Source organism: Bos grunniens, chromosome 11, assembly GCF_055505025.1.
Source record: "Bos grunniens cultivar Pamir isolate PY7600 chromosome 11, Bosgru_T2T1.0, whole genome shotgun sequence".
Classification (NCBI taxonomy): domain Eukaryota; kingdom Metazoa; phylum Chordata; class Mammalia; order Artiodactyla; family Bovidae; genus Bos; species Bos grunniens.
Window position 1 is genome coordinate 92,492,663 of NC_141175.1, and position 24,404 is coordinate 92,517,066.

Sequence of the window (24,404 nt, forward strand, 5' to 3'; positions counted from 1 at the left end):
GTCAAATGGTGAAAACCAGATCTGCTACTACTGTCACAGGGACTCAATGATTTGGAAAGTTTGTCTGCCTAAGGTGACTCAGTGGTGAAAAGAAACCCATCAACTTTGCTGTCTGAAGCAAGCATTCTGTGTGGGGCAAGCAAAACACCAGAACTAACCAGGGATTTAACAGAGTTACAAAAGTGAGAGAAACATAGCGGGCTTGGTAAACATCTCAAATATTCCACACTGATCAGAGGCTGCACATAGGTGCAGCAAAGACCAGATGCGGCCCAAGTCAGCAGCACATTCCCTGTCTACTAAGCCCCAACGCTGATGCAGAAGAGACCTGAAAGGGCACAAGAGAAAATAAAAATAAAGAAAACAAAAGCTAGGGCACACCTGAACACAACCTTGCCAATAAAGGTACCTGGTCACAACCAATTATCAAAATCTTTGGCTGAACACTAAACTATGTGGACAGGCAGGTAACAAATAAGAAACAAGTCTTAAAAATAAAATCCAGAGGAGAAAACAATGAAAGAAACATCAGTGGCTGCAAAAGAAACAGACTTCAGAAATTTAGTCCAGGTGAGTTACCAAACGATAACATAACAACAATTTCCAAACGGGGGTTAAAAATCAGAATGCAGCAGTTCTTCTACGTTATTTAAAATGTCCAGTATTAAACTGAAAATTATGAAACATGGAAAGAGTGACCAATATTCAAGAAAAACAAAAGCAATGAGAAATATCTCTGAGCACCCAGATTGAGATTTAGCAGACAAATACTTCAAAGAAGCTGTTGTAAATATTTTAAATAATAAAAGGACATCAGATATAGAGAATTCAAAAAATGAATGGTAAAAATGAATCAACAAATCATCTCAACAAATGAGCAGAAATTATTTTAAAAGAACAAAAGGCAATTATTAGAATTGAAAAGTAAAATGAAAAGTTTGCTAGAGACTCAATGCAGATTTGAGATGACAGTAAAAGGAATCAGTGAAATAAAACAGATCAATAGTTGCTAGTTACATATGAAAATTAAAAGTAAATCCTCATCAAAAAATAATAGATCAAAAAGAAGTAACAAAAGAATGGTATGTGCAAGAACAATCAATAATTTTACATACAGCATCATTCTTCAAACATGAATGTGAAATAGAGACATTTCCAAAAAAACAGACTGAGTTTTCTGCTAGCAGACCAGCCTTACCGTAAGTACTAACGAAAATCTTTCCAGATGAGATGAAGGCAACACAAAATCACAAGAAAAAAACAAAATGCCAGATAGAAGGTAAACATATTTTTTTCTCATTTAACTTTTTTAAAAGATAAAGACTATATAAAATAACACTTTTGGTTGGATTTATAACTCATCTAAATGTAATATATAAGACAACAGTAGCACAAAGCTGGGAGAGAGAAAAATCAGAGCGAAGTTTCTATATTTTACTAGATTTAAGCTAGCATTACCCTGAAGTAGACTGTGATAATCCAATAAGAAGACAATTTCAAGAAAAAGTATTAAAAAACAGAATCAACACAAGCACCAATGACATCACACCAAAGGACAGAATAGGAAGTAACTGGTAGGAAGCTCTAGAGGTCAGTAGTACCATCAACGCAACTACTGAACTAGAAAGAACGAATGGAGGCCTTCCCTAGGGCCCAGGGGTTAAGACTCTGTACTTCCACTGCAGGGAGCATAGGTTCAACTCCTGACTGGGGAACTAAGATCCCACATCCCACATGCTGTGCAAAAAAGGTTAATTTATAGCATTAATTGTACGTTTTAATCAACAGACTCAATGCTTCTCCATGAGAAAACTTTTACGCGATTCGAATATACTTACGAGATAGTGTCAAATCCATTTGATTTACAGTTTACAGTGCTTTTAAAACTCTACTTTATGGATTGTTATTTGAACATTTTAAAACAACTTTTTTGTTCTCTTTATTGCTATTAGTCTCATCTTTTCAAATGCATTTTGATCAATTAATCCTTAAGCAACTGGGGAATAATTTTTAAAGCAATTAACTTCTCATGTTTTCTCTTGTCCTTCAATTCATCTAAATCCCATCACAATCGTGATCACTTCCTAGAAATTGTCATTGTTTAAACTCTATGAAAACACTGATCTATTTTATAACTTAAATGTTATTTCTCCTCTGAATCGCCAAAACCATATCTCATCAAAAATTCAAATCATTAAACTCTGATTGCACTTGTGAAAACTACTAGTATCTTATGACTACGTGCCCTGGGAACAGGTCACTCAGATTCCAAAACCACTTCCATTTCGAATGGCCTACAGCAAGTTAAACTGTTTTCATTTTTTTTAATCTTTCAGATTAAAATATACCAAAAAGTTCAAAGTATAGAAGTTCAATAAAAGCAGGCTCTCCTACTTTTATTATATTCTGGCAATTTAATGTAGTTTAAGCACACCTGGACAGACTGCCCAGGTCTGAACACTAACTCTGTCATTTATTAGCTCTGTGACTTAGGCAAGTTAAATTACTTAACCTCTCTCTTCCTCAATGTTTTTTTTTTCTTAGAGATAACTAAAATGAAGACAAAACTAGCACATACCTCATAAAGTTAGTGTGATGACTAAAATTAACAAAGCTAAAACTCTCACAGAAATGAACTGGCATATACATCATTAAGCTCAGATTATCCTTGATACCACATAGTATTTTAATGATTTTTCTGAAAGTTTCACTATTCTAAAGCTATTTTAGACTATTCCTTTTTAAAAAATAATCTAGTTAGATGTTGATGTTATTTGGCTTTTTCCATCATGTTATTTCACTAAATGTGTTTCAAAGAAAGCAATCCACATCACCACATCCACCATTATCCTTCTTAGCCAAACTCTTGAAATCTTTTTAGAGAGAGGAAAAATTCAGATTAATTCCTACCAGAACCACAAATGAGATACATACCTCTTCCCAATCCCAATTTTTCTGCCAAGCACTGGTTATAGTCACTGAGGCTTCAAGTATCTCCTGGTCCTAAATTCCTACTAAACAATCAATAGGACTATTCACTTTGCCTCATATGGTCAGTAATTCCTTAGTAACACTACCTGTTACTCTACAAGATGCCTCAAATATTGCAAAACTGACTCACTGTCTGCAAAAAGTTAGGATTAAATATGACAAGGAACATTTATTTGGCAGAATTAATAATTATTTACCACTTTTATTTCAGAAGAAAATAACAACATGTATTAATATTTGTGCCAGAAACTTTACAGACATTATTTCATTTAATTCTGTCAAGCCTGGAAATAGACTGTCTTTCCTAGTTTATAAATCAACAAAGGTTTACTGAGTTTAAAGTAATCTGTCCAAGGCTACAAATTTGAGCAGATGCAGTTGGGATTCACAGAAATTACAGCAGGTTATCTTCTTGAGGTTAAAGCAGTGAAGATACTTTCTGAGAGACTTACTAACTTTTTTACAATTAGAATCCTTACCTAGGGCAGTAGGAAAGTGTTTTAAGAACAGGTAAAACAGTACAAAGATTCACCACTTCATCATAAACATAAATTTCTCTCCATCTATATGGATCTAAAAGTCACACTCGGTATACACATAAATGAATGCCCTGTACATTGATTTCATAAGACTGATGAAGAACCAAACAAGCCCACAGCTTACCTTTGGTGCACACACACAGCTTGTCTGTGCCCGAGCAGTAAATGAACCAAACAAGCCCACAGCTTACCTTTGGTGCACGCACACAGCCTGTCTGTGCCCGAGCAGTAGATGACAGAAACGAATGCGTCCTGTTCCTCAGTGCCCTCCTTTTTAGGAGGTTCCACTTTGGCCAAAATTTCAAAGTTTGAAAGATCTAATATTTTTACATATCCTCCCTGAGTAGTTATGACCAGGTGTCCAAGAGTAGAAATGTCAGACTTTTTTCCTCTCTCAACCCCGTTCTTTGCGGTTAACTGCATCTCCTCAGGAGGTTCCTCACAGTCATCCTCTCGGTTATCCAATATATCTGGTGGAAGCAAAATGAGCGAGGTAATTGTGTCCTGGGGATCTTTGATATGCTGGATTTTTATTGGCTCCTCTTCTAATGTCACTATCCGAGTGGCATAATTCATTTTATAAAGTATTAAATATCCACCACTAATGTTCCTCTGCTCAGGTTGAATTATCAAAGGAGTCTGTACATCTGCTGGTGATTCATGTTGAATTATACTAATATTTGCACCATTCACTGCAGCAAGATTTGATTCCAGCTCACCTTTTCGTCTATTACATAGTGCAGAGTTTAATTTATTTAAGTTATTCAAGGCCTCTACTTGATTTATTGCACTCAAGGATTCAACGGGGCATGTCCGCAGTCCTATCAATAAATGAATTCCATCAGCACAAGGAGTTATTGAGTCTATACAAAGATTCTCCTCCTCTGCAAACTTTGGCAGCCTCAAGCACTGAACCAAAGTCCCAGGCTTGGGAAACACAGAGTTCCACTTCTCAGAATCTGGAGAGGTAAGGTTGGCTGCTGCATCTGCAAACTGCTGAATGTAAGTCACAGGAGGGTCCTGCAACAACAACTGCTCCTGGCTATCCAGCTCCATCTCAATGATCTGTGGAACCGTAAAACCATCATCATGCAAACTTTTACTCATTATATTGTTCATCTGTGAAAAGATTTTTCCTGCTTTCTCATCAGATTCCTTGATGCTATAAAGAAGCAAAATGGGTAAAGTTCTCCTCACCAGAGGAGAATTTAATTCTGAGTTAGTGCAGGATTCATTGTCAGTTGACCCTTGTTCTGATACACTTTCACCCTGAGTTCTGCTTAAACCATCCAGTGACCTGTGAGAATTACTACTAACGGGTGAGGTAGCAGGAGATTTATAGGTTAATAAACCTCCAGCTAATAAACATGGAAAGGGAATGTTGTGTTGTTCCTGGTGCTTCTCCTTTGTCTTCTCACTCTTAGAGCTGGTTAAGCAAGGATTCGCCCCAAGTTCTTCAAGATCCTTAACAGTATCTTCAAGCACATTTGCAACAATCTCCCACTGAAGCTTTTCTGGCTGCTGGAGGATGCTGAGTGCTGTTATATCAAGGCTCACTTCCATGGCTTCCTTCTGTGATGTATGCCCTTTGAAAAGGAACAATATTCATTACAAATGACTTTGTGAATGTAAATCAAAATCTGTAGTATAACATTTTCATTAGTTCTCTTTTAATCATCCAGTCGGTGCATTTTAAACACATTAATGGAAGAATTTAGTCCTTTTACAGGAAATTTAATCCAAGCTGAGAAGAACCTACTCAGAAAAACCATAGATATTAAAGAGTCTCAAAAATCATTTTCAAGTCACAATACAGTCTCCTGGCAATCTGTGAACAAAATCCTTTTTTAAAAAAAGAGAAAGAATAAACGGGTTAAGAATGAAGAGATTATTAATATCATAATAACAGACTTCTGCCCTTCAATTCTACACTAAAATTACACTCAATACTATGCATCTGTCCTTTATGCACTTTGCAGAATACCCATGAAACATTACTATAGTCTCAGTTCATCACCTCTTTCCCACTCCACATGCTAATTATCAGTTGACTGTCTTAGTATGTAACAGTATGCAATTTAACTCGAACCTCAGCTCAGAAAAATAGTAACCACAAAAAGTTTCCCAAATTTGTCATTTTAAGTGAAATATAAACATCTTCTAGGGCTTCTCTGGTGGCTCAGTGGTAAAGAATCTGCCTGCCAATGCAGGAGACACAGATTAGATAACTGGTGTAGGAAGACTCCACACACAGTGGACCAACTAAGCCCGTGCACCACAACTACTGCGCTTGCACTCTAGAGCCCGGGCCAATAATTAGTGCACCCACACCCACAGCTACCGAAGCCCCCATACCCTAGAGACCATGCCCCGCAGCAAGAGAAGCCCCCGCAATGAGAAGCCTAGCACAACCAGAGAAAAGCCATGCAGCACAAAAGACCCAGGAGAGCCTAAAGAAATAAACAATTTAAATGTCTTCTGTACTATCTGCTAATATTTAGTTCAAGTCAACTACATTACATTATTCCTATTGACTTTTTGTTTATTGTGTGCTTCAAACTATCCCCTTCAAACAGAATAAAGGTCATTCCTCAGTCTCAATTCTCCAAAAATACCATCTCTCTCTACACAAAACCCTGACGTAGAGGTCAGTCAACCTCTTAACCAGGGATAATCTCTTGATACTAAATGCAAAGTTTCAACTCATCCTTTATTTTTCTCAACAGCACAAACTATCAGGCAACAATCTATTACAAACAATAATATAAAAAATCAGTCTACGTAACTTGTGGAAATGAAAAAAAAAATTGAAATTGGCTTTACAATTTTAGATTAAGAAGAACTCAGAAAAGGAAGGAAATAAGTATAACTCAAAGTGAGTGCACAGAAGTTTGAAAGTTACCCAAGGAAAGGAATGAACAAGAGAGATTTATGGAAACCAAACATTTGAGTTATACTGAAAGCTCTGTTTATACCATTTTGTTAACCATTTCATAAACAGTATCTTCAAAATGCTAACAGCTTTATCAGGACTTCTTTATTTTCTGAGCATAATCTTCTCATTTCATATAATGTCACTATTGTCATCCAGAACAATATCCATGTCTCACTAAACAGAAAAAACTTAGTTACAAACTTCACAATTTAATTGTACTAGTAAGTTGTTTATTTAACCACTCATTTGACTATATTCGTGTGCAGTCTTTATATTGCCATGCAATAATTACATATATTTACTCTATGAATTCACTCATTTAGACATGAGATTGAAAGCTGACAGTGAGATTTTTATAACATGTAATAATACACTGTAACTAAATTGTAACTTACTTGATAAGTTATGATAGAAAATTGCCAAGAAAAAGCTATTTTAGTCTGTGCACATTTTAAAAGAAAATAAATTAACCATTAGTTACATATATTAACCACAGTTAAGACAATATTCAAAGCAAAGGTCATGTGAGATGAGAATATCCATTAAAAAAGAAAATGTAACAGGTAACATTACTACTCTGCTGCTTCTCAACTATTTAATCAATGTCTAGGACTCTACATTCCCCTTATAAGATTGGCAAAGCACAGTGACAACTGTCAATACTGCAGTTAAGGAAAACTGTGATCTTTACTTGCCTCAGAAGTTCTCAAACCAACTGGACCACAAAATAAATTTTTATAAAACATACCTACAAATATCCTGCAGCATAATGTTCTTCAGATAATCATGTTGGGAAACCCTTCTCTACCCTGCTTACTGAGCTGCTGTCAGTCCCACAGTTCAACCAGCCAACTTCCAGGGGTTTAAATTATGCATATTCCTGAACCACCAAATTTCAATTTGAATTGTTCTTCAATCTCTTGCCAAACACTCTTCCCACTCTACAAAAGAAGGTGTACTCCTTAATTCTGATATGTGGACCAAAGACCAAACTTGTCTTTCCTGTATCATCTAGATACTTTCAAAAATCCTTAACTTTCAACTAAAAAACAGATAAAAAAAGTCTCTTAAGTTTCCATTTACACTTTTGAAATTAAGAAATACAACCTATAATTCTTCAGATCATATCATTCAAATTGATGGGATGAGCTTAGAGCTAGGAAATGTAAGTTGTGAAACAGCATCTATTACTTAATTTTACATACTTCAAGAAGACAATACATTTCCCATTTAATATCACAAGCCTTCATAAATTCACCAATAGTCTCTCAATATAAAATTAGTTTAAAAGGTTATACATATTTTACTATAAATGAATGAACCACTTACAAAGCCTCAAAGCAAGTAAAAATTCTACACTGGAAGAATTTTTTTTTTCTCATACCACAGCTACCTAGTTTCAATACTATAAAAGGACACCACTCCCAACCTTAAATGAGGTATCATAGAAAAGAGTCAACAAAAACATACAGTAATATTCTAGGTACCAGGAAGTGAAGAGGACTACAGAATCTAAAGGAAGTGTGAAAGATCAAACTGGCAGATGAAAAATATAAAGGTTAAAAAGGGGTAAGGAAACAGATCAAGATGCAACAATTACAATTACAAAAATACCTACTGAGATCCTTAGACCAAGAGCAAAGAGTTAAGCAACAGCATACAAAGGAAAGATTAAAGTTAGAATAAAAAAATTTAAGGGCAGAAAAAAGAACATTTAGTTTAAACATTTCACTTTACATAGGAAAAACCGAAACCCAGAGAGTTTAAGTGACTTGACAAGACCAAAGACATTTCATAAGAGTTCAAGCTCTAACCAGATCTCCAGATAAGGAATGAGTATTCTTGTCAGATGTTTAAAACTGCAACAGTAGCCCTTTCTTGGGCCAAGGGGTAACAAACTGGAAAAAGAGCATACTTCATCAGACTACATTTTTAAATGCAATCAATTATTCTTCCCAGACCTAATTACACATTTGTGTTATTATTCAGGGCAGTTTCCTACTTTTATTAATTTTTTCATTCTAAGAACTACCTTAAAAGATAAATGAAGGTGAATCTAAAAATCAGTGCAGTATTTTGTTTGGTGGCTTTAAAAAAAAAAATTTACAACAAATTAGAATTGAGAGCATCTGCTACACTATACTAACTTTTGACATATAACTTTTAACAACCGAACTATCTAAAACCAAGTTTCCTCTAAAGAGATTTCATAAGTTATGTATGTCCTTATTTCATGACATTGACATTAGAATACAGCTACAATTTCATAATGGTCACTTCTTTAAAATAGTGGCTACTGCCCAAGTACTCTGCTTCACAAATTTTAATCTTAGTTACCAAATAAGAGATTTAAATATCACTATTTTATACACTAGAAAATGCAATCGGACTATAATAAATGACAGAGTTAGGATTTGAATTCTGATACAATAAAACTATTTTGAGATGCCTTGCCTATAACTACATTAAAATATGAAGCCTTTTATACCCCTTTGCCCTAATATTTCATAAAGTTTTCTTTTAGAAATAAGAAATCACTAATTAATAATTATTAATTATTGATTTAAACATTATATTTATTTAACAACACAATACAGTATACAAATAAACTGAACATATTGGGAAGAGTTTAATGTCACTGACTTACATAACAGAGATTTAGTAAGATTCATTTTTAATTCCTTTGGCGCAATTTAAATTTTTAGTATGAAACTACATATACATTACTAATTCAAAATCTGATACATAATTGAGTCTTCTTTGTATATAAATGAAAATTTAGACTTTGTACTCAAAATATAGAATTATTTGGTATTTAGCTCTACCTAGAAACTAGATAGAAACTATATCAGAGAAGGCAATGGCACCCCACTCCAGTACCCTTGCCTGGAAAATGCCATGGACGGAGGAGCCTGGTAGGCTGCAGTCCGTGGGGTCGCTAAGAGTCAGACACGACTGAGAGACTTCACTTTCACTTTTCACTTTCATGCATTGGAGAAGGAAATGGCAACCCACTCCAGTGTTCTTGCCTGGAGAATCCCAGGGACGGGGAAGCCTGGTGGGCTGCCGTCTATGGGGTTGCACAGCTGGACACGACTGAAGTGACTTAGCAGTAGTAGCAGAAACTATATAAATGCAAGGATATAAAAATAGATTATCTAACATTTTTTACATACCTGTCACAGAATCTGATCTGGAATGCTCTTCACTGTCTGAATCCTCCAGTAAATCATCACTTAAAAAAGACAAATTAAAAATTTCCATTTCAAAATAAAGTACACATGAGAAAGCAAAGTATAATGTTACAACCATTGTTTCGTGTCTAAAACTTGAGCATCACACAACTAGCTTATGTAATATGTAAGTTGACTGAAACCCTGATTACACTAACAGTGAATCATCTTAAATCATTAAATAAATGCTTGCCTGAAATAAAGCGTGGTAATCTCTGAAAATTTATAGTAGAATCTGTAGGATTTTGACAACTGAAGAGGTGTAGACAGGGATAGTTTGGGTAAATAAAATGAAACAAAACAAAACAACAGCTAATAAAATCAAACACAAGCTTCCAGTAGTAAAATTTTAATAACCACTCTATTACTAGGTACGGGCTTCCCTGGTAGCTCAGATGGTAAAGTGTCTACCCGCAATGCAGGAGACCCGGGTTCAATCCCTGGGTCGGGAAGATCCCCTGGAGAAGGCAATGGCATCCCACTCCAGTACTCTTGCCTAGAAAATTCCATGGACTGAGGAGCCTGGTAGGCTATAGTCCATGGGGTCAGCAAGAGTCGGACACGACTGAGCAACTTTCACTTTCACTTTCCCAGGTGGCACTAATGGTAAAGAACCTGCCTGCCAGTGCGGAAAACAGAAGTGACACAGGTGTGATCCCTGGGTCAGGAAGATCCCCTGGAGTTGGGCATGGCAAACCACTCCATTAGTCTTGCCTGGAGAATCCCATGGACAGAGGAGCCTTATGCGCTACAGTTCAGAGGGTCGCAGAGTCAGACATGACTGAAGTGACTTAGCACTCTACTCCTGAATTCAGGAAAGTTATACCTTAAAACCAATTAGAACAGCTGGGTAAATATGTGTGTATAGAAGTGTTTTCACAGAAACACGCATTCCCCATTTGTGTTTTGCTCTTGCTTTTATTTATTTATTTTTTGCTTGTTTGGGAAGGGCCGTTAAGAAATCCCTGACACTCAGGAAAACTACTACAACTTAAGAGTCAAGACAATAAGACAATAGCTGCTCTTTTGCTTTCATTCAAGTAGCCAAGAAATTGCCAGCCTCTCTCTTTGCACCCCATTTTATTCTCAGTCTCCACTGTTAGCAGATAAGAAAAAAAAGATATAATTACAGAGCACTCCAGCACAACATTAGGCTGTGTCTGAATGAACAATCAGCACGTTTATAGTAGTTCTAAAATTTTGATAAACTACAAAAATTAAAAGATGCAGTTCACAGGAAGGAAAAGTAATTCTCCCTTTTTGAAACAATAGGCTGCACATCCATCTGAAAGAACTGCTACTGCTGCTGCTGCTAAGTCGCTTCAGTCGTGTCCGACTCTGTGCGACCCCACAGACGGCAGCCCACCAGGCTCCCCCATCCCTGGATTCACAGGCAAGAACACTGGAGTGGGCTGCCATTTCCTTCTCCAATGCATGAAAGTGAAAAGTGAAAGTGAAGTTGCTCAGTCCTGTCCGACTCTTAGCGACCCCATAGACTGCAGCCCACCAGGCTCCTCCATCCATGGGGTTTTCCAGGCAAGAGTACTGGAGTGGGGTGCCATTGCCTTCTCCTCTGAAAGAACTAGGCATTTATAATGCTATTTTATATAAAATATAACCTGGCAATCTCCCTTACAAATGCTTAAAGTAATATCTGAAACTGGGGTAGAGGGATATTTGCTTAGATATTTTTGACAAAATTTCTGTGTTTTTTTCAACTGGTAGTAACTAGCATAACCAATTTCATGCTATAACTTAAAAATTTTAAAAAAGGATGTGAAAAAGATAAGCTCCTATGTTAGCCTTAAGCTATTCAAATACTAAATGGCTAGTCTCAGAAAAATAATAAAGATGCTTGGAAAAATAAATCTTAAGAGGAAATATTAATGACTGGGAATTTATCCAAAATAAAGAAGTCCAAACCAAGAAAACATAGTAGATTTTGAGGATTTCTGCATCAAGAAAAATAGTTAAATTATTACCCATCTACACTTAGATAAAAGATAATCTAGTAGTAGTATATTTTAAAGACAGAATTTAGGTGTTCTGAAGTTACTAAGAATGTTACAAAGGGTTGCCAGATAATTGCCTTAATTAAACCACCAAAAAAAAAAAAGGCTTTATTGTGAAAGTTTTCAAAATAGTATTTTGAAAAATATATTTTACAGAAAAACACTCATACTGCCATGTGATAAACTCATGAGTAAAACAACTGAATTGTACACTTAAAAGGGTGAATCTTATGATAGGTAATGATGCATCAATAAATTTCTTTTAATCACATGGATTAAAAAAAAACTACACAGCTAAAGGTTAACATGACTTGATGGTATGAAAATGGAGACTCCATTCAGTTTACTTCCATGTATTCTCCAACATTTCTACAATAAGCATGCATTTATAGCTGACCGTTAAACAACACACAGGTTAGATGTACCAGCCCTCCCTGCAGTGGAAATTCTGTGTATAACTTAAATTGTTGGCCTTTTGCATCCATGGTTCTGCACCTACAGATTCAACTAACCTTAGTTTGTGTAGTATTCACTTTAAAAAATAACTGGACTCACACAGTTCAACACTGAACTCATGCTGTTCAAGAGTCAACTACACTTACATAATAGACACTAAATTTACTAAAGTCTTTTACATGAAATAAAACCTTTTGCAAAGTAATAAACATGCAAAAAATATATGAATAAGTTTAAAATGCTTAGTTAAGATTATATATGCTAATAGTACAGATTTATCTTAGTTTTGGTATATAACTAAGATATACAACAATATAAGCAACTTTAGAGTTAACTCAGTAAATTTTTGCCAATTTGAAAAACATAACATACAAATGAGGCATCTAGACAAAATGTTAATTCGTTAAAATTAAATGTGTCCTTGGGACTTCTCTGGTGATCCAGTGGTTAGGAATCCGCCTTCCAATGCAGGGTTCTCTGCTTCAATCCCTTGTCAGGGAACTGGGCAATTAAGCCCATGCACCCACAACTAGACAGGCTGCACGCCACAACTATGACTCGATGCAACCAAATAAATTAAAAATACATTAATTAAATTAAACACATCTGAAATATTCCTTAAATAAATTCAGAACAAAGACAGATGTTGCCTACTAAGTAGAAACAGACAAAAAACAATTTCTAAGCAAGCTATACTGTAATACTTTAAACTTCTTGATTAAGCTTTAACTTAATTCAGTTAATGTATTATTTCTCAAGCTAATGAAACAGAGTATATTTTAAAATAAAATATGCTATTATATATATACTATATCTTGTGCCTCAGAGGCAGAAGTGGTTTGATTCATTATATCCAATACCAATCCAACAGGAATCCTGCTAACCCTGGAGGAGACAAAGCAGGGATAAAGGGCTTGAAGCTCCACGTCTTCAGCTTCCTCCAACCACTGGAGTAATCTTTGTAACCTTCTACCCAAAAAGATTTTCAGTCTCTTAAAAAAGCAGGCAGAGGGATTTATATCTCAGTCCCAACACACTAGCTCAGATAACACCTGTCCACCAGAAATACTGGATATATGTTTACCTAAAATGTGAAACACTTTACCAAGGTTTGTGTGTGTATCTGTATAATCTTAAAAGTATATCTTGATTCAAATTTTAATCCTCAAATTACAAAACTCTGGAGTCAAAAGTTCTAATTAAGTCAGTGTGTTCAGGACATACCAAGTTCATTATCTTCTATGAATAATTTTCCACTAATTTCTAAGAAAATCAGAGATCAAGCAGGATTCATTTTCAGTTCTATTGGCAAATATGGTCAAACTCAAGACAACAATGGGCCAAGTGCTTTCTCATTAAGCTTTCACAGGGACTTGAAATAACTGAGAACACCATGATGCTTTAATTCAGCCTGTTCCAGAGCTCAGACCACATTCATTTACAGACCCATAATTTCCACATACTATTAGCAACAGGGACTAGACATTTAATACGCAGTGAATTTTCCATTAAATAATGAAAAAAATCTCCATTAGTAAAGTTTCACTACCAAACAGTGAGGTAAAATGATTAAATCACTGTGGTATAACACCAATCACACATCAGTAACACAAGAAGTCCTGCAAGTGAAATGATAGATCTCCATACGAGACATCTGATCACAGTTACACAGGCTCCATTTCATATTACTGCCTTCAGAATCTTACAAAGTGGTAGCTGCTATTGCTGAAGACCAGCTGAGTGGCTTATGGAACCTTTCATTCTGCCTCCATGGGACCATCACAAATGTTGCTCTATAATCCAACCCAGTTCAGAGTTACAAGTGCAGTGCCTCTTGGGAGACAACCAGGTGACGTGGGATTACACCCTGATTCTCTCCCCTGCGCAGATCAAATACAGCCACAGAAATCAGGAAACTCTAGGAAGGCTGAATGGAAGAGAATCCAGCACAAGCCTACCAGAATCTTTAACTGGCAATGATTATTGTACCTCAACTCATTGCTGACTACTAATACATTTAAATAAAAATTAGATTATCTAGCCTAACCACAGGTTATTTCACTATTGATTACCATTTCTATATTTTAGGTACTAATGAAAAAGGAGAAATGAACCAAATGATTCAACAGCTCTATGAAAAGAATTAGTAGAAGGTGAAGTTACAAGTCTAATCCAAGGATTTCATTATTTAGAATTTATATTTCAATGGAGTGATTATTCCATTGGTATGGATTGAGACAGAAAATAAAATATGTTTTACAGACTATGGTGTTGGTGAATGAAAATTTATTTCAGGAATTATACTGTTCTTTTGGATTTCTAACCAAACAGTGACTCTCTAATCTCTTGATCAAATGCCTTCTGTCTCTTTCATTAGAATTAAGAGAATATACAATTTAGGAAGAGAAAACACTTAATTTCCATAAATATTATTAAAACAAATTTACACACCTATCTCCTTCCAACTTTGGTATATCTGAGCAACTAGAGGAGTCTTCCAGCCATGCCAAAGTTGGTCTCCTGGATTCAACTGCTGAGCTTGGTTCTCCCGACAGAATAAGCTGTTGTACAATTGCTGGATCATACGCATTAATTTCAAACTTTAAGTGCACCTAAACAAATAAATGAAAAGCCTAAATTTACAACTGATTTTTTTTTCAGTTACTGATTTGTTCCTTCAAAATTAAAACATACCTTCATAAGTTTGGAAACATCCCATATACAGATCTTTCCTCGTTTTGTTGCAGCAGCTAAAAAGTGAGGGCAGCTCCCGGACCCAAAGCAAGATATTCGGTCAGTTCCATCCGTGCAAGGAAACTGTGCAGGACTTGTTGCAAGAGTGACCGACAACGGTACATTCTGTGTATGCTCACCTTTCACAAACGGGCAGTTTGGGGAATGTCTCTCGTGTTCAGACCTTCACACAAATTAAAAAAGGGAAAATTTACTAAGCAACTAAGCTGTTAAGTCTGTAACACTAAAAGAGAACTCTATGATATTTTTTCTTAAAAAAAAAAAAAAAAAAAAACAATTAATTTAACCCTGAATATTCACTGGAAGGACTGTTGATGAAGCTTAAGCTCCAATACTCCGGCCCCACCTGATACAAAGAGCCAACCACTCACTGGAAAAGACCTTGATGCTGGGAAAGACTGAAGGCAAAAGAAGGGGGTAGCAGATAAGACGGTTAGATAGCATCACCGACTCAATTAACATGAATTTGAGCAACCTCAGGGAAATAGTGCAGGACACAGAAGCTTAGTGTACTAAAGTTCACGGGGTCACAAAGAGTCAGACAGACATGACAGCAACTGAACAACAACAACATTCTTTAATTAAAGACTCAAATACCAAAACTTTCCATTTTACTAAGATCACTAACATATTAACCACTCACTTTAACAACACTGCACCTACAACTTACCTACGTCCATATGTAAATCCTGGACAATTTGTAGTACAACAAGGTGTCTTACATAAATGCTTTTACATGGCATCTCCAGGCACATGACATTTAAAATGGATCTCGTCACAACTAAACCTTAGAGTATTTTTCCTCTTTCTAATTTCATCTGAGTTTTAACTTTTTAATTAAAATTTTATTTTAATAAGTGACATTTGACTATCTAAAATATAGCAAAAGACACATGTCAGGGCATAATATCCAACCCCAGTAATCTCCGATCCCACCTCCAGATAGCCACTATTATACTCCTAAAATATTTTTATAAACTTATACCCATATATATACATACAAAATAAACAGAGTTTTCTTTAAATAAACAGCTTATTATACAGTTCATTCTACAACAGCTTTCTTGATATAATAATGCACTGATGATGATTAAAAGAGAACTGTTTATCCCTTTAACTGTTGGATCAGTCAATTATATGAATATATTTTATTTCTCTAGTCCCCTCCCAAAAGGCGTGTAAGATTTCCCAGTTTTTCACTACAGTGACCATTCGTGTTGTGCATAAGATGGTACCTGATAAAACGCATTATACAAATGTTTGCTATTATTACTATTTCTATTAGTAGGGCCTCAGGGTAGTTACGTAAAAGTGAGGTTCCAATACATGATTCTCTAATGTTTAACCAAGTTCTCAAATTTTATACACCAGAACAGACTCCCCAGAATTACTTTAAAATTAGAAATGTAAATCATAAGGCCCTCCTTCTATAGACTCCCTATTGATGAGCTCCCCACTAAAGAACAGGCTGAACTGCTGAATTTAATCATGCTTTTAAAATTTATTTTGTCATAGCCTTCTAGTTTTCAGTCAGAGTATACTTCCATTCTTTGGCACTTCTAATATGTACAGACCTTGGGAAATCAAAGACCTTAGAGATCCTGTATGCCAAGTGATATGACAGAGCACAGACAGCATTACCTCATTCTCTTAGAACAGAGGCAAAAATAGAGATGACAAATGGCAAGAGTATTAATATACAGATCAGAAACATAAAATATAGAAGCACTTAGCCTATTAAGTTCAGAAAAATCAAGACTCACCAAGGTTCATCAGTAGGTTCCCAGCAAACGAGACATACACTGCAAGTGAAGCACATGGCTCTGTCATCTCCAGATGAGGCAGGCTGCAAGTGTGTAGGGAAAACAGAAAAGGCTCATCAATACTAAAATAGCTTAATAAAAAGTCTTCTAAATAAGTTCATAATTTTAGGTAAAATTCCATATTGAGGAAAAGAAAATTAGCCTATACTACTAATATTAGGCTTGAACAACATATTTTTAATCCCCAAATGTTTATATATTTGCAGCTTTCTTTGAAAAATTGTGTTTCATCAGCAAACGACCACTGAATCAAATATGCGGACACACAGCCTCAATCTCTGGTCCAGCATCTTGTAATTGTATTGCTAAAGTATTTTAAACATAGTTAAGTACACAAGAGGAAATAGTCTAACAGGTTTATTTTGAAAAACTGAATTCTATGCTACTACATAAGCAAGGGTAAACATAATTTTTATGTTTAATAAAAAATAAAGTGAACATAATTCATGTAACATTCTTTAAGTAAGACAGGACAAAATCACACACACACACACACACATAAATATATATAAAATCAAAACCTGAACTAAAATATACCTTTGAAAACTAAAATTAATATTTTTGAGTACTTACTCTACTTAGTGCTTACTATATCTAAAGTGTAAATATATTTTTTAGAAGACTGAGATTAATCAGCCCCGAATACAGGTAGAAGATTCTAGAAAACCTATGATTTGATCTCTTTGAAAAAAACGGAATACAATGAAAAACAGCTAAATGGAAAAAATATCAAGGTGTCACTTAACAGAGGCTGTTATATGAAACAATACCAAAAAATAAGGAAGAAGATAAATTATTAGGAAAAATAGTCCTTATTCAATCCTTAATTTAGGGAAATAATTTCAATAATTCTAATACTAGCCAGTCTCCAAACAAACCTATCTTTAACTGGAAATCTGATGGACTTTGAATCAAATCTTCAAATATCTTGGTTTTCTGATATAATATTAGTTTAAGATACTCCAAGAACCCTTTAAGATAATGAAGGAATAATTATTCTTAATATTCTTTATGACAATAACTTCATGTATCCAAAGTTTAATTTAGTTCCAAAATTAAATAACATGTCTTATGTAAACTGACATGTAATTATTAATTTCTTAGTTTCTTTAGCAATGGAAAAACACTGGTGAGCCAGTCAACATTATTCAGTTGAAGTTTCCTTTAATTGGTTTATTATGCCAATCTAAACTCATTTTTCTTAACTTGCTCTTTTACTTAACTGGCTCCGTGAAGTTTTCTATAACGTCCCATTCTCATGTCTTTTTCTCACACTCATCCTTACACTGTACACCTTCTTTCCTACATAAAATTATGACTCTTTCCCCTAATTATTTCCCTTTCTACATTTCTTAATCAATTCTTTAATACATACGTACTCAAGGCACACTGCACTACCTGCGAGGCTGCTTCCACAGCTGTCTGACATGTGGGTGATCCATATTCCGGTAAAATTAAAATTTCAAGAGTACTCCCATGTACTGCTTTTATCGTACTATCTTAACATATATACTCCTCTGTCACGAATGCGTAAGTCAAAACTGAAAAACACACACCTAGAGAGAACACTTCTCGAGACACAAATCTGGAGAATACTGCCTGTCTGCTGATGATTATATATAAAAACAGATTAAATATTATATTAATATGTAATCTGCAAGAAAATAGTTATAAGGCATTAACTCAATTATTCTTTTTTTAACCTTTTCACCTTTCATACACAGTATGTGATATAGGAAATAGTCAGTTAGTATTATGATCAAAGAAAGGTATAAGAACAAAACTCACATTACAGACACACAAGCACGGAGCCGTGTACCTAAAATAATACATACGTCTGAAAAAGTATTAAACGTTGACAGTCTTACTAAAGGCTACAAATTCACATTGAAAAACATTTTTCGACAGCCTTATTTACCTGATGATAAAATCCAGCTTGAGCCATGGGATCTGGCTGTGCCCATCTGTACCCTACATGAGGCCATGAGGTAAACGTCTCCCGTCTGTTAGCTTCACTATACATCAATGATCTAAAAGTAAACATACTTTATGTAACCAAAGTTAGGCACCAAATTACAGTGACACTGTTACTCACCACTGAAGAAAAAAGCTTACCAGATTATCAACAAAAACTGGGAATGTTTAATGACAAAGCTCAAATTTGTTTTATAAATTTGAAATAAGTTTTAGGAATTTCCCATGAACAGAATAGGGAAAAAGAAACATGATAAGATGGCTGCTGCTGCTGCTGCTGCTAAGTCACTTCAGTCGTGTCCGACTCTGTGCCACCCCATAGACGGCAGCCCACCAGGCTTCCCCGTCCCTGGGATTCTCCAGGCAAGAACACTGGAGTGGGTTGCCATTTCCTTCTCCAGTGCATGAAAGTGAAAAGTGAAAGTGAAGTCGCTCAGTCGTGTCCGACTCAGCAACCCCATGGACTGCAGCCCACCTCTGCCCATGGGATTTTCCAGGCAAGAGTACTGGAGTGGGTGCCATTGCCTTCTCCGGATAAGACGGCTACAACAGATAATTCCAAGGGTAGACTAAATTAACCAATGTTGCATAATAGCGATCAAAGAGCAGAGAATCTGAAAATGTAGAGGCACAGAACCCTATGCTTTTATCAAGTGACAAGTTTTGCATAAATGGATAAAACCACAGCCAAAGGAACAGTAGTTTTACCCCAATCATATTGAAAAAGTATATTCTAGTTTAAGTTTTTTTTAGGTAGAAAGCAATTTTTATGTTCTTTCTCCAGAGAAATCCTTTTTCAGGAAATCTATACTTTTCAGGGGATTATAAAAAAAAGGAAATCTTCATATGTTTTCATTAACATAATTAGCTCACTGAGACTGAACCTGCAACAACAATACCAGAATATCTTTTTAAAACAGACTATCAAAATTAGAAAAAGTGGACAGATTTTCTGTTCTGAAAACATGAAGATGTCTGTAGCCTTATCAAGCAATTATTTTTTTTTTCCAAATCAGGACACAACTATGAGTTAAACCTAAATCTCATTAGCAGTATTACAGGAAACTATGTACTAATTTAAGGGAAGAATTTAAAGAAAAGTATTTTTCTGGTCTCATAGTGATGAATTTTACCACTTTCTTTTATTGAATCAGTTTCTCTTCTGTGTTAGGAAAAGGAACTTTACATACTGGTCCTTTCTTATTTGAAGCTGTGTGGACTTTTTCTAATTTTGATAGTCTGTTTTATAAAGATATTCTGGTATTGGTGTAGATCCTTACTCCAGAGAAGGCGATGGCACCCCACTCTAGTACTCTTGCCTGGAAAATCACATGGGCAGAGGAGCCTGGTAGGCTGCAGTTCATGGGGTCGAAAAGAGTCGGACACGACTGAGCAACTTCACTTTCACTTTTCACTTTCATGCATTGGAGAAGGAAATGGCAACCCACTCCAGTGTTCTTGCCTGAAGAATCCCAGGGATGGGGAGCCTGGTGGGCTGCTGTCTATGGAGTCACACAGAGTCGGACACGACTGAAGAGACTTAGCAACAGCAGCAGACCCTTACTCAAACCTCCAACAGACCTCAGAGTTCAAGGTTTTCATAAGCGTTCCTAGAATCGTATTTAATGAAATAAAAACCACAGACTACATCAAAATTAGTACTTTGAGACATTTTAACACCTCCAGAAACACTGAAAATCCCATCTAATGAATGCATTTTCTAAAACAAACCATTCACCACAGCTTACACTGATTTCTTTAGAAAGTCTCCTACTGATTGCAAAGAAAATAGCTCTAAAATTATAATCTAAAGATAGGCAGGGCTCTCAGATAAGAAACACTGATTCTAAGTACATATCCTTCCTTTTTCCCTCTTCTCCAAACATATTGCAAAGAATATTTTAATGATAGCCAAAGACATATCACATGACAGTTAAGATTAAAAACGGCAGTCTCCACATTTTGCCCAAAAGTTAGAAAGCAGGGTTACTATGGAATATAAAAATACTTCCCAAATGTTAACAACCAATAGAAGTTACTTATATAATAAAAGAAGCCACTTAACAAAAAAAGGGCAACTGATTAAGCAGTTTTGGTTTACAAAAGGATAAACTAAAAAACATTGCAAACTAATATAAGAGAATATGGGAATTCCCTGGTGGTCCAGTGGCTGGAACTCCAGAGTTTAGCTGGTGAGAGCCTGGATTCAATCCCTGGTTGGAGAACTAGTATCCCACAAGCCATGTGGAACAGCCAATTAAAAAAAAAAAAAGAGCTATATTTAAGATAACGGAAGTTAAAGGTTAACTCATTCACTAATATTTTTGTTACATCGGCACGTACTCTTTATAAATGTACTTCAGAAAACAACATGAGCAGATAAATTCACATTCAATGAAAAAGTGAAAATGTAAAATGCTACTGCTACCGCTAAGTCACTTCAGTCGTGTCCGACTCTGTGCAACCCCACAGACGGTAGCCCACCAGGCTTCCCCGTCCCTGGGATTCTCCAGGCAAGAACACTGGAGTGGGTTGCCATTAAAATGCTACATGGGAAGGCAAATGTGAACTTAACAAAATCGCTAAATGTAGTAACTCAGCAAAATGTTTCTAAACTTCAGTACTGATAAATATTATCTCAAATAAAAATCACTTAAATTTTTCAATGAATGCACTAATGACTTTTAGTTTTCTGTAAAGCAGAACTCCCAAGAAATCTCTATTGAAGAAAATAATGACCGAGGTATGACTTTTTTAAACACTTTAAATCCAGGGCAGGCAGCATAAAAACCTTAATTCAAAACTGCCCTAGAAAAACAAAACAGACAAAAAGCCCACAAAATTGCCCTTAGTGCTTTTTTAGCTCTGCCCACTCTTTAAGAATATTCATCTATTTGGCTGCGCTGGGTCTTCGTTGCAGCAGGCAGGGTCTGTAGCTGCGGCAAGCGAACTCTCAGTTGTGGCTTGTGAGGTCTAGTTCCTCCACAAAAGGGACTGAACCTAGGCCCCTTGCAGGGGGAGCTCGGAGTCATAGCCCCTAGGCCACCAGGGACATCCCTTAACTCTGTCCATTTTTTAAGTAGGAAATAATATATGGCTCTTATATTCAAATTCTGGGACAGTGTTTTAATTTACCAAAATTTATGCCAAAGGTCACAAAATTCATCAAGGCAAAATAATTCTTATATATTGAATTATATATATAATACATATTACATATTGAATAATTATAGTATTAACGACTCAAATATTCACTAAGCAATTACAAACCTAGAATTTAAAAAAATATAGCTTCATAATCCTCTTAAAACACTTTCCAGGCACCAAAAGAAATTGTTTAACAATAGCAATTCAAGGAGTAGTTTACTTCATTTCAGTTTTTTGATCAAAATAAAAATCTGTGATTTTCAAAAATATTTAAAATCATAATCAAATTTACAGTTATTCTGTTAATCAAAACACTAATCAATTCAATGTTACTGTCACATCTCTTTATAAGCAAGTTCATACCTGTCCACAGAACGGCCTGGCCCCACCCCAAGTTCTGGACGCGCACTAGGTAAGAGGTAAGACAATCTGTCCATCACTGAGGAAGCCACAGGTAAGGCAGCAACATTTTGATTGATTTTCTTAAGTTCATTCACAATGGCACTGGCAATGGACTTCAACACATGATGAGGAAGATGAAATGTAACTGTGGCCCACTGGAAGAAAACAGGAGTGTAAGCAGAAGAAAACATACTCAACAGTTTCTACCAAAATCCTGATTTATACACTATAAGATAAATAACTATTTATAGTCTCAAGTCAGTTTACTCCATTAACTTATAATTCAAAGTAAGAACCTGCAATTACATAAAAAATGAAATTAACCATCCTGAAAAAGAATGTTCAGACCCAGATGAGAGAACTCTTACTTTGTTTCTAGACATAATCTGTTCACAGATTCAGAGCCTTCCGGTTGGAAGGGAGGCCAAATCCCCTTGAGAAAGGATCCCACAATGATGCCCCACTCTCCACTGTAAATCATACCCCAAGCCTTCCTCAAAGGCACCTGAGGACATTCACTATAGTCACTGTGCACTAGGGAACGGAAATGCTGTGTGATATTCCAGGCACTACAAGAGAGGAACCCTGAACTGACCTAAAACATCACTGTGGTCCATTAATCAAAGTGGAGACTTATCATGGTGAAGTGACTACTGGTATTTTGGCCCAAAGCTGTCTCAGTGAGCTCTGTGGATCCCCAGATCTATCTTGTAGCTCTCTCTCTAACTCCCAAATGTATAACTGGAAGAGAAAGAACAGGAAACTAGAAAAACTCCTACACTGTTCCTCTGATCCTCTTGGACTACTAAAGGAAGAAAGGTCAAGCAGGAGCCCCTAGAACTTTCATTTCTTTCCTACAAAGCTACTAAACTACAGCAATACCATATTCTGAGGAAACTTATGAGATTAATGTCACATTAACAGACCTGACAGAGGGGTAATCAAACTACCTCAACTCCAGTTAACTGACCCACAAGCCCATGTAAAACGTAAATGGATCTTGAAGAATGACCATGGATTGTAAAATCAGGTGGACTTCAACTGCAGCTGATATTTCAGATGAGGTATTTTTACTGAAGCAAATTAACAAATCCCTTGATATTTGGTAGGCAGTTACAATTCTGTCAAATACCTTTTTGTCTACACTAATTTTAAGGACCATCCAAAAGTAAGCTGCTTTTACCTGGCAGAAACAATAAATCTGCACAGTCTTACCCTAGGACTCATGCTCTTTACCAAAATCTACTCTGCAGAGATCCTCATCAACCCAACATCCTGCAGATCAGCACCTTGGTCTATTGTATTAGTAACATCACAGTAACTGGTCCAGATGAGGGGAAAGGAGCAAGGACCTTAAATGCCTTAGTAAGACACATGCAAACCAGAGAGAATCAATATCCCCAGAAAAACTCAGGGTCCTAAAATCTCTGTGAAGTTTCTAGAGGTCCAGTAGGCTAGGCGTGTCAGGATGTTTCCCCCAAGATGAAAGGAAAGTTGCTACAACAATGAAAAGGAGGCACAATGCTCAATGGGCCTAAGTAGATTTTGGATCCAGTGTTCAGCATATTTCAGAATGTTGCTGTAACTCAATTATCAAATAATACATAAGGCACAGAATAAGAGGTTCCTCAGCACACCCAGGCTGAATCACAAGATGCTCTACCATGTGTATCTTGTGAGCACATTTAACGATACTAGAAATATCTGCTCCAAGTAAAGATGCTGTAGAGACTCTCTGGGACAATAATGTAGCAGGATGCTAAGACAAAACCATGCTCTCTCCTGTAAACAATTCTTCTCCTCTAGAGAAACAGCTCCTGGCCTCTTAGTAGTTAGTTCTCATAAAAATGTGTCTACCCATGGGACAAATGTGCATGCAATCAGAGCTGTCCATCACAAACTAGGTGTTATCTGATAAACCAAACTGTATTACTGGGCATGAGGGCTAGTATTCATTAAGTGGTTTATAAGAAACCAATCTTGAGAAAGTCCAAAAGGCAATTCAATTTTAAACCAGCTGAATAATCAAGGAGCTGAGATTTCTACAATACCTATTCTGACAACAGCTCCTTTCTCATTCCACACTGATGGCTTCACAAGGAACTCCCTATGATGGGATAATTGAGGAAGAAAATCTT

At 36.0% G+C, this 24,404-nt stretch overlaps 1 protein-coding gene across 16 annotated transcripts in view; it reads right to left on the minus strand.

The window, feature by feature from the left end:
• The window catches only part of BIRC6 (baculoviral IAP repeat containing 6), a 215,065-nt gene that overhangs the window by 152,893 nt on the left and 37,768 nt on the right, over nt 1–24,404 (minus strand). For all 16 annotated transcript variants that reach the window (XR_015137258.1, XM_086327523.1, XM_086327522.1 and 13 more), the window contains 7 exons: nt 22,228–22,421; nt 18,662–18,773; nt 16,684–16,766; nt 14,861–15,083; nt 14,618–14,778; nt 9,642–9,700; nt 3,722–5,116 (listed from right to left, as the gene is read on the minus strand). Coding sequence is in view for 15 of the 16 variants with exons in the window: in XM_086327523.1 (XP_086183649.1) it covers nt 3,722–5,116; nt 9,642–9,700; nt 14,618–14,778; nt 14,861–15,083; nt 16,684–16,766; nt 18,662–18,773; nt 22,228–22,421 (2,227 nt within the window). In the remaining variant the exon portion in view is untranslated. The remainder of the gene's footprint in view (nt 1–3,721; nt 5,117–9,641; nt 9,701–14,617; nt 14,779–14,860; nt 15,084–16,683; nt 16,767–18,661; nt 18,774–22,227; nt 22,422–24,404) is intronic.